The 11,617-nt window shown below is 38.6% G+C and overlaps 1 protein-coding gene across 8 annotated transcripts in view; it reads right to left on the bottom strand.

Moving 5' to 3' along the window:
• Positions 1-11,617, bottom strand: part of apaf1 (apoptotic peptidase activating factor 1) — a 185,178-nt gene that overhangs the window by 111,876 nt on the left and 61,685 nt on the right. For all 8 annotated transcript variants that reach the window (XR_006315078.1, XR_006315080.1, XR_006315079.1 and 5 more), the window contains exons 13-16: positions 5,368-5,494; positions 3,381-3,506; positions 3,087-3,218; positions 1,870-1,995 (exon numbers count right to left, since the gene is read on the bottom strand). Coding sequence is in view for 4 of the 8 variants with exons in the window: in XM_043713625.1 (XP_043569560.1) it covers positions 1,870-1,995; positions 3,087-3,218; positions 3,381-3,506; positions 5,368-5,494 (511 nt within the window). In the remaining 4 variants the exon portion in view is untranslated. The remainder of the gene's footprint in view (positions 1-1,869; positions 1,996-3,086; positions 3,219-3,380; positions 3,507-5,367; positions 5,495-11,617) is intronic.

Raw genomic sequence — 11,617 nt, 5'->3', positions numbered from 1 at the left:
TTGCCTTGAAGCCTACTTTTCCAAGCCACGCATCCTAGGTTGTGCCTCACCGCATCATAATTTCCCTGGCCCCAGCTATAACTCTTGCCCTGTAGTACACACTTATCCCTCTCCATCATGAGTGTAAAAATCACCGAATTATGGTCACTATCCCCAAAGTGCTCACCTACCTCTAATTCTAACACCTGGCCTGGTTCGTTACCCAGAACCAAATCCAGTATGGCCTCACCTCTTGTTGGCCTGTCTACATATTGTGTCAGGAAACTCTCCTGCACACATTGAACAAACACTGACCCATCTAACGAACTTGAGCTATAGCTTTCCCAATCAATATCAGGAAAGTTAAAGTCCCCCATAACAACCACCCTATTACTGTCACTCATCTCCTGAATCACCTTCCCTATCCTTTCTTCAATGATTCTAGGACTATTAGGAGGCCTGTAAAAGGCTCCTAACAGGGTGACCTCACCTTTCCTATTCCTAACCTCAGCCCAAACTACCTCAGATGGCAAGTCCTCATCCATCGTCCTTTCCACCGCTGTAATACTATCTTTGACAAGCAATGCCACACCTCCCCCTCTTTTACCCCCACCTCTGACCCTACTAAAACATTTAAATCCCGGAACCTGCAACAGCCAATCCTGTCCCTGTTAGGAAGCACTTCTACACAAAGGGGTAGATGCTTGGAACTCTTTTCCATAAATGGCAGCAGATGCAGGATCAAGTTGTTAACTTTAAATAACTGCAGATAGATTAATTTTTGTTAAGCAAAGGTATTAAGGGATATAGGTCAAAAGGCTACAGCTCAATCATGATCTCACTGAATGGTGGAACAGGCTTGAGGGGCTGAATGGCTTACTCCTATTCCTATGTTCCTATTTGTAAGTTCCCCTCCACGTCACACACCATGCTGACTTGAAAATATATCATTATTCCTTTACTGTCACTGGGTCATAATCCTGGAATTTCAATTGTAGAAACACTGTAGATGTATATACCACTGAAGGAATGCAGTGGCTAAAGAAGGCTGCTCTCTACCACCTGCTCAAGGGCAATTAGGAATAAGCAACAAATGCTGGTCTGGTCAGCAACATCCATATCCTTTGACAGAATAAATAATGTACATGTAAGCTGCAAAAGCACTGTCTAAAGTGGGAAGTGGAGCAACAAAAACCAAAAAGAAGTGAAAGCAGATGCCATGAAGTCGAGCAAAGGGCACAAGGTATTAGAAATGGGTGGTGCAGTACACAGTTTTAAAGTAAAACTTTGAATTTAAATGTAACAATAGGAAACTGACGCATATAAGGGGAAAAAATACTTAAATAAACCTTTGCTATGGCACCACCTAGTGAAACTACCTCAGAAGTCGAGATCTGAAATGCAGCAGCACCAACGAATGGTGGAAGAATTATATATTAAATTTAATGCCTAGAATGCACACAGTTTAGTCAATCCTGATGTGTTGTATTTAGACATGAAGGAGTTGGTGAAGGAAACACAAAGAGCTTTTAAGGTGCAATCTTTAGCAATTGTTATTTGTATGTTATCACCTCCACTGTAACCCCTGAAATTTTGTAATCCAATCTTATAAATACTGAGGAAAGATGCTGTTTAATAATAATGGTGCTCATTTTTTTCTCCATTGTAATCAGAGCAAAGCATAACCATATTTCAAATCAGAAATCAGCGTATCCACAACACCTATGGAATAAATATGATAGCACAAACATTTTATGTGGTTCACTTGCGTTTTAAGTGGAACACTACATGCATTTATTTCAAAGGCTTTAAATGAAAGAGTGTAACACTTCTCCAATGTACAGTCTAAAATTCAGCTTTACTTGTTAAAGCACCTAAGATGGTACATGCCTTCACTGTCCCATCATTGGAGCAACTTGCGAGATATTGATCATCAGGTGAAAATCTGCAATGGTTAACATAATCTGTGTGGCCAAACAAAGTGTTCCTACAGTTTGTCCCTTTCAAGTCCCATGTCTGTGAAATACAGAAGAGAAGTAACATGAATAGATTAAAAGTTAATAAAATATAGTTTTGTATTGTGATACCACATTAAAATAATTTCATTATCTATTCTTTTTTTTTCTTCTGAAAAACCTAATAGCAGAAATGGGGAAAACTCAGGCTGAATTTCATGAAAGCTACTACACAATATATTGCTCTCGCTAAAATAACATCTACGAACAAAGATATAAGTGTAATAAATGTGCTTTAAAAATTCACAAGACTAAATCTACAGACAGCTGGAACATGCTTAGTAATTAGTAAAATAGATTCTCGCATCAAAAACTAAAACTTAAATGTAAAAAATGCATGCAATACTGCTAGAAACTAAAGTTGCCTTACATTTCCTGTAGACTCTATGAAAGACTACAAGTGAATTGCATGATGGTAAGAATCCAGCCATCTCACCACCAAAAATAACTTGTAATGTCCAACTGCATTATGCATCGACATGCATCAGATCACAAAGAGTGAAGCAGTATTTATCTGGTGATGCTAGTTCAATGAGAAACTAATGCAGTAACAGAAACGATGCATTTTAAACATACAATTCTGAAATTTTAATGGAATGGTTACGATTAAAGATGACAAAACAGTTAACTAACCAGACACCTACGATGGAAGGTCAACAAATTCTGCAAATACATTGGTAGATCAAATAAATACATGCTATCATAAGTGACGGTAAAACTACTCATCAAGGCATGCCCTGCTATCAATAGGCTAGGATTAGTCGAGTCTTTTGAAACTTGTATATTAGGGAAAAGTTATCAAATATATGTCAGTGAATAAGGCAAAAGTTTAATGTCAAAAAGAAACTTGGTTGCTTATGGAAAGCATTTCCTCACTATGAAGAGGAAATAAGTGTTACAGACAAAAGGGTTCTATCATTCTACACTATAGCAACACAGTGATCTGTTATGTATTCACTTTAAGCACATATAATTACAAAACAGTACATCATTGCACTTTCTGTAAGCAAAGTCACAAGATCTGATTTAACATTTACAACAAATAGAAACCTTCATGAAAAAAAAAACAAACTCAAAGCACAACTTACTCACTTTCAAATAGGTGTCATTGGAGCAGGTTGCCAAAAGAATCCTATTTGGTGAACGTGAAAAACAACAATAGTTGATTTGTTCACTATGTTCATGGTATGTATGATACAACTCCCCAGTTAATAAATTCCAAACCTAAGGCAAAAGAACTTACATTAGCTATTAGGTGGAGAAGACTGTCCCATTAATGGAAGATTATTAAGTAAGATACTTCCACAGAACACATTACAAATTGCTTGTAAACATGAAAACATGACTTAGAAAACAAATCACTGACTTCTGCTGCTGGTTTCATACCTTAACTTTTGTATCTGAGGAGCACGTGGCTATAAACTTGTCGTCTGGAGAAAATGCACAACAAAGAACTTCATCATCATGTCCAAGGACTTCCAAAAGTTTCTCACCAGTTTCACTTTTAAAAACCTATTTCATAATTTGGAGAGAGAATTTTGAAACACAAGATGTAATTTTTGGGCACTTTGCAGAATTATTTATTTTAAATTTCATCGACTCGGATTTTCTTCAACACTTTCCTTGAACCTAATCAGACAATATAAAATCCGGATGGAGCAAGATATTAACAGTGCATTGTAGAAAGGGAACATTATCATGCAGTCAAAGTGCGATGTAAGACATGTAATGTATAAATTAATATCATTTTCTTTAGAGTTTGCATTTTTAACTAGTAACATTTGGGTTTTGGTCTGTGGGGATTTAATGATTAGCTTGTCAGTATTTCAGGAGGCATGATTTTATTTTTAAACCATGATGAAAAAGAGGAAGTCTCTGTGGGATATTGGAATTTGTGTGTATTAGGGGAGTTTCATGACAGCGGAATAAACATTGAGCAGCATTAGCATGTTTTTAGTTAAGGAGAATAAGGACTTTTTTTTCATTTGTTTAGGGTAAAAACCTATAGCTAAGTAAGGTTTCTTTTTTTCAGCTTACAGAGGTCCTGCTTAAAGTTGGATGCATGAAACAGTTTATCCTAGAGAAAGGAGTCAATTCAGTCAAATTAGGAAAGAGGTTACCTCAGTGCAAGGAATTTAGCTGCAAGATCCTGACCAGAAGTATTTGAGTAGAACCATGAAGAGATTTTTAAAAGCTAAGAAAATTTAAGCTCAGTTGTATGACTAATGGAAAAAAGGCCATCGAACTTTAAACCTGAGAATTAAAACAAACAATGAAGTCAAAGCTATGGAAGTGACAGAGAAGTAAAATCTCTCTGGTGTCGAGGTTCTGTAGCATGATGGTGTTGGGATAGATGAGATAGTATTTTTTCTATTTTTCAAATTTTTAAAATTGTATTATAAGTAAATAGCTTGATTTATTCTATTGTATCATAAATTCTTTAGCGCCATGAAGGTGGCCTGCATGTGATTCAACTCGCTCACCATTATAGTAGACTCTCAATTTCCTCTCAAGTGGACTAGTCAGGTTGAACACAAAAAGAAAGCTGGCAATTTTTTCAGCTTAGTTTCTAATCTTCATACCGGATGTGGAGGAGGAAAAATCCAAATAGTGAGAAATTACTGCCTTTCTAAGGAGATTTAGGCGGGAATGTGCACATGTCAAGCTGTTTCCCCTGGATTAACAAATCCAGATTGGCTTTCAGGCCATTTCAAGGTCATGACACCACCTTGCTTCATAGCAACGTTTACAGAGAGCTCCTTATCGCTAGTGTTACCAGTGCAGTCGAATGTTAAAGAAACATGGAACTCAAAAGGTTTCCAGCTGAGTCTGTTGTAACTTTGAATGAAGAAATGCTTCAAGTAAAAAAAGTACAAAACTTTACTACCCTTTCAAAAGAACGTTAAGGCATGGCGTAGGTCACACATGCAGTTTCATCCAATACTAACTTGCAAGAGGTAGTACCGATCAAAACTACACAAAATAATATGCAAAAACAGAAAATGTTGGAAAAATTCAGCAGGTCTGGCACAGTTAATGTTAATGTTTGAGGACCAGTGACGCTTCCTCAGAACAAAATAATAGAGGAACCTCGATTATCCCCGAACGACATGGGCGGGGAGTATTTTGTTCGGATAATTGAATGCCGAATAACACAGTTTAGCCAAGCATTTGGACGTTGTGATCTTGCTGGATTATCCGAAATTCAGATAATTGAATGCTGGATAATCGACATTCCTCTGCATATAGCATGATGTTTAGTAAAATTGGGTTACTGAAAAATGGAGTATTAGTATTCTGTTTCTTACACTTCCCAGGATAGTACAAGAATAACGCAAAAATAGATAATGCAATTTTGTTGATTGTTATTTACCTGCAAAGTTTTATCTGCTCCACAAGATGCTATCTTCAACCCATCATGAGAAAAACAGGCGTGAAAAACAGCATCACTATGAGGTCGAACAACAAGGCGAGACAAGTTCTGCAAGGTCTTCTTGTTCCTGTTATTTAACAGCATTAATTAACATATCGCAAGAACTGACTTAAAACATGTTGTTCTAACTATTTCTGAACAGTAAAAAGTTCTGAATGACTCATTTGGTTAGATTTACCAAACTCTCAGATGAAAAAATAGTGTAAAGGCATTCAAAGGAAGATAGAATGGCAAAGAACAATAGTTGAGGGAGAATTCCAAAATACAAACACAATACCATGAACGATGGAAATATCATCAGCACCACTGGAGAAGGAAAGAGAGCAAGTGAGGTGAGCGAGCCACAGAGCGAGAGCGAGAGAGCGAGAGTGAGATAATATTTCAAACATTTTGATTAGAACTGCAAGTTCTAGGGATGGGCAATAAATGCTGGCCAGCCAACGATGCCCAATCCCACAAAAAATGAATTAAGATATAATTTATAGATATAGTGTAAAAAGGAAAAGAGTCAGCTGTTATTTTGGCCAGTATGAATATAGACAAAACCTATATTCATCTTACTTATGTTAATAAGAGAATATCCAGCAGTTGTTTTGGACAGATTAATCTGTTCTGTGAAGAAGAATCATGATATTATTATTTGGAAACCTAAGATCTAAAGTGGAAAGCACCGAGTATTGTTTTAGGTTTGATTTGTATTTCTGTGGTGAGTACGTTCAGAAGTGGAGACAGTCTTAGTTTCATTTATGAGTTCTGCAAGTGGTGATGAATTGCCTGAAAATGTGTTTATAAAATCACAGAGTTCGTACAGTGTAGAAACAAGCCATGTGGCCCATCGAGTTGACACTGACCCAACCCTCTAGCCTATCTCTCTAACCCTCCATTTTCCCATGGCTAACCTGCACATCCTTGGACACTACGGGCAATTTAGCATGGAAAACCCACCTAACCTGCACATCTTTGGATTGTGGGAGGAAACCGGAGTACCCGGCAAAAACCCACACAGACTCAGGGACAACTTGCAAACTCCACACAGTCACCCAAGGGTGGAATTCAACCAGGTCCCGGGTGCTATGAGGCAGCAGTGCTGACCACTGAGCCACCTTGCCACTTTATAAACATCTGTAAAGATCATCCTTCAGCCCCCAATGCTCCAGGGAAAACAGCGTATTCAGCCTCTCCCTGTGGCACAAGCCCTCCAATGCTGGCAACATCTTTTTCTGATCGTTTCAAGTTTCACAACATGTGGTACTTTTAACAACAGCTTGTGAAGACATCCACAGTTGTCTCTGCCTGCTTAAGTGTCATGGCAAGAAGATTGGATGACATTTTGTAAACAGCTTTCTTAGTTTTTCAAGAGTTTAATCAGCTTTATGATCCTTCTTCAGTTATGTTTGAAGAGAATGAGCTTCTTACTCATTCAGAGATTCTGACTAGGAGACACAATATTCAGTGGGTGAATTTAATAACTTGTTACAGTTAGGTCCATTTCACCTTTCCAGAAAGAAAGTCGTGTGGACTTCAACTCCTCAGGGTCCATCAAGATTCTTGTGTTACACATCCAGATGTGAGTGAGGAGAATACTACACCTACTCATTGTTTATGTGTCCAACAGTGTTACTGAAGAAGCACTGCATGTGGCCATCTAAGATGAGATAACCTTTCACAACTCAAGAACATGAAACTCTGCATAGATAGGAAAATTCTTCACCATTGCTAAAGCACAAGAACAATAGTTGCCCTTTAAAATGAGAGGTCAGAGAACTAATTTTTCCCAGCTTCGCAGACATACGATAAAGTCACAGCAGTTAATGTTGAAGTTTCTCTCATCTCATCCTTTGGTCCAACAGATTTGCAGTACCTTCAGATGCAGTTTTGACATCCTGACTGAAAATCTTCCTGCACAGCCAGAAATCTCTGAACAGCTTTTTGTTGATACCTCATGGTCTTTGCATGTTTTTCAAGGAATGAATCTGTTGCCTTCCTGATGCCTCTGTTCATCCTAATCTTGAAAGCATGGCAGAAGAATCTCAAGTTGCCATTGTCCTGCTATGTAGGGAACGGTAATATTCTTCAGCTTCTCTTTGATGATGCAACTTTACCATTCAGTAGATTTGCACCGTCAGATTCTCATTTCAATACAGGGCATCATGAAAGAGAAAGCCAGTTATGTGTAAGTGGTACCCTCCGAAAGAGCATCCTGCTGTCTTTATCCTAATGTGAAAATCCTGCTAGCCACCAATACTTTTGGCACTGTGGTCTTTGGGCTATTAATCCTATTGTTTTCCTTTCACAGGATCATAGATTCCCTGTGATGTGGAAACAGGCCATTTGGCCCATTGAGTCCACACCAATCCTCCGAAGAGCATCCCACCCAGACCTATACCCCTACCCTATCCCTGTAATTCTGCATTTCCAAAGGCCAATCGACCTAGCCTGCACATCTTTGGACTGTAGGAGGAAACCAGATCATCCAGAGGAAACCCACCCAGACATTAGGAGAATGTGTAAACACCACACAGACAATCACCTGAGGGTGGAATTGAACCCGGGTCCCTGGCACTATAAGGTAGCAGTGCTAATCACTGCGCCACCATGCGGTCACTATTTTCATCTGCTAAAGTACAGTTCCAGCTACGTTATTTTGAATGGCCAATCAGTGAGATCTCTCGAGCGCTTGAATCTGTAAACAAGGAACTTTGGGAGAAGGTGGTGAGAGAAGTACGTTGAGTTAAAGGGGAATATATTTACTTAAATGTTGCAGCTAACAACATTAATAAAATTAAAAACTAAAACACATTGGAGATGTAGAGACAGAGTTTCAGAATGCGTGGATGAACCTTTAAGGTTAGCTATGATGTACATAGCTTCAGGAGTCATGAAGCTCCAAAAAAAACTCTTATTTGATCAATAAGTGGTTTCCTACCACTACATTCTTTAGCTGTACAATATTAGGGTGCTGCAGTTTAAGGAGCAGAATAATCTCTAAAACAACTGAAAGGGATTTACATCCTAATGCGACCCTTGTCAGCAAGTTGAACACTTTCATATGTAGCAAAAACAACAGCTGACTCCTTTTGCTCTCTAAACCATATTTATAAATCATGTTGAACAGCTGGTTACTATCTCCTGTGTCACATCTGTTGGGAACTTCAGCTGTGGTAAAACAGGAGTTTTTTTTAGAATCTCAAATTGTATAACAGGATTCTGGGCAAGTACAAAAGAAAAGGAAGAGGAATAAAAAAGAAAAATAATTTCTGTGACAAAGTGGAGAGATTAACTGATACAAGGGGTGATGGTGAAAGGCACAAGTGGATAGGAATGGAACAAGAAACGGAAAATGGGTCTACAGGAGTTATAAGTGGGGGAAAGCAAATTCATCATCAAACAAAACAATAAAAATAAATATCAAATAAATAACTCACAACACCTTATTTTGGAGACAAACCTTTCAAAGATCTGATCACAAAAGAAAGGTTGAGACACACCAGGTGGATGTGATAGGGTGGGGAGGTCAGGACCAAATTGCTTGACATGATTCTTGGACACCAGGTCAAGATGTGTTAAGAACCTCGAACTTTTAGAGGGGTAATGAAATTAAGTGCCACTCCTCATACTGGCAACTGTTGAGTATTTCCTGAGACTGCAATTCTGGGGGTGCAAATCTCACTCACCGAGAGCTGATTGGTCAAATGTCATCAGCTCCTTGGTGCCAGCAGTTGAGAGTGCGGCCAATCGCTGGTAGCGTAACCACCAATAGCCCATGTTTAAAGAGGAACCCCAGACCAAAGATGAGTGAGGATGTGAAACAGAGGATGGGGATTTGGTAAAGGGGGAGGAATTGCATTCAAAGGCAAGGGCAGTGGGACAGCTTTCAGCACGGTCCTGCTAATCCCAAAGTGGAGGCCTGATTCTGCTGAGAGCTTGCTGAGCTGCTGTAGGGAAGGGTAGGAAAGGTGCGCAGCTCCCAAACTAACTGCTGCATCACCATGAAATTGTGATGGGCTCAGGATCCAAGGTGTCACGTGGCTCGCTGATGAGCCAAACTGACATGCTGCTGCTGATGGACAGGATCCCTGCATTTGACCCTTTCTGCCCCAAACTTAATTGCAATAGATTTTTTGGTGACGTTATGCACAATCATAACCATCTCTAATCAGCTAATTCTGCTTCAAAGCTGAAAAGTTGGTAAAGCAGACTTTGAGATGAGAAGTCAAAGAAATTAGACAGGGAAAATCCATGATCGATTTGGAGAAAAGTATTATGGAGAAGAAATATGCATTGGGAAGAGCACAAAATCAGATTTAGGACACACTACAGTTTGAGGATCCAGTGAAAAAAATAGTGGTCGTTCCAACAGACAGCTTAGGCAAAGGCAGGATGGAAGGATTTCCAAGAGTATCACAAATGGTGAGCACAGGACTTAACTAGCTTGTGCGAAGATTTGTAGCTCGGGTGCTCGTTGCTGTGGTTCTGTTCGCCGAACTGGCAGTTTTTGTTGCAAACGTAGAGGCATGGCTTCATCCACAAACTCCATCAACAAACACATCGACCTGGACCCAATATACCAACCACTACAGCGGACAGCTGAAACTGACAACCGGAAGCGGCAAGGACAGACCACTATAAACACCGGAGGAAACATCAAAGAAGCGCTTCGCAGGAGGCTCCCAAGCACTGATGATGTCGCCTAGCCAGGGGACGAAACGTTTGCAACAAAAACTTCCAGCTCGGCGAACAGAACCACAGCACTTAACTAGCATTGAGGGGTGTACACACATGGATCTTAGAAACAAGGAGTGTTAGAATTTAGGCATTTGTAGATGGGATTTAAAAATCAATAGCACAGAGGAATCACATGAACATAATTCAATAAGAGAAAGGAGGAAAATGGTGAAGCTAAAGTATGATTTTAAGAAAGCTGAAGAATTATAATGGCTGGTGGATGATATCAGGAAGAAACTAAAAGGAGACTGAGGTAATCTCAACACTTCAGTGGAAGTGAAAGTTAGAGTTGCAGTAATTTTGCAGTAAAATTATTAAAGTCTGTAACAATTCCAGGAAACTGTATAGGTTTCAGCTAAAAAGATACTGTTCCCTAAGTTGGGAAAACTTCAGTGGAATCATGTAGAAATTCGAGGATTTCAGAATAGGAATACAGCACAGAATTAAAGTGACAAGCACCAGGGAGTTCATGGTCACACTTGTGGATTAACAATCACAATCATGTTATAAACATTCACACATATATAGACATAAAAATTGCAACTCAGAAATCAGGCCATTTCCCTCACCCAATTTGTGTTGGTGTTTAACTTCCACATATTCAATAAAATTTCATATGCCTATTCTTTTCCCAAACCCTTTTCCTCAATCACCCATCTAATCTGTTCTTAAATGGCCCTTGTTTCAACTAGCAACAACTTGCTATGCTCTGAAGAGCACATTGTTTCCATCCAATCAAAGGAAACAAAACTCTTGTGGTTTCAAACCACTTATTCCAACATCACTCTGGTTAAAATGATGTAATTTATTGTGGAAAGCTTCCTTCCAGAGTTGAGAAAAAGTAGTTGTAAGGGCCAAGTAGCTCTGCTTTATAAAATTCAGATCTCGCCTTAACTTTAATTATCTTAAATTAATTTACTTGAATTAAATTGATTTACCTTAATTTAAAGATAGCCACAAAACATAGTGTTATAAGGCTCATAATTGCAACAACTAAAATAAATAGAATACAAAGAATAACAGCAGTAAATAGGACATCAATGTTTCAATCTGTAGAATAAAACATTACCTTCATCTCTTGTGTAGAGATGCTGTGGGATGGGTCAGGGAACTGATGTACTTTACATGCTGACATGTTTTGCTATGAACATAGATAAGACTATCTGATGTTCTGTTCAAAGTGGAAAATAAGTGATGCAAATATCTTTCGCTACAACACTAATATACAATTATTCTCATAAGGAAGATAGAATAACGCAACATGAATAGATATCAATATTAGATAAATAAACCAGGACAGAATTGAAGCTTTCAGTGTATAGATAAAAGAAGAGTAGAAAACATGGAAATTAAGTTCTCAATGCAATTAACTTCAATCTCTGTAAGAATATAGGGAATAAACTAATAATATTTGGTGGTACAGAAATAATTATTTGTATAGCTGGGACGAAGACAAAATTAGGGA

This window comes from Chiloscyllium plagiosum, chromosome 23 (genome assembly GCF_004010195.1).
Source record: "Chiloscyllium plagiosum isolate BGI_BamShark_2017 chromosome 23, ASM401019v2, whole genome shotgun sequence".
NCBI lineage: Eukaryota > Metazoa > Chordata > Chondrichthyes > Orectolobiformes > Hemiscylliidae > Chiloscyllium > Chiloscyllium plagiosum.
The sequence above is the reverse complement of the archived record's forward strand: the minus strand, read 5'-3'. Positions and strand labels throughout refer to the sequence as shown.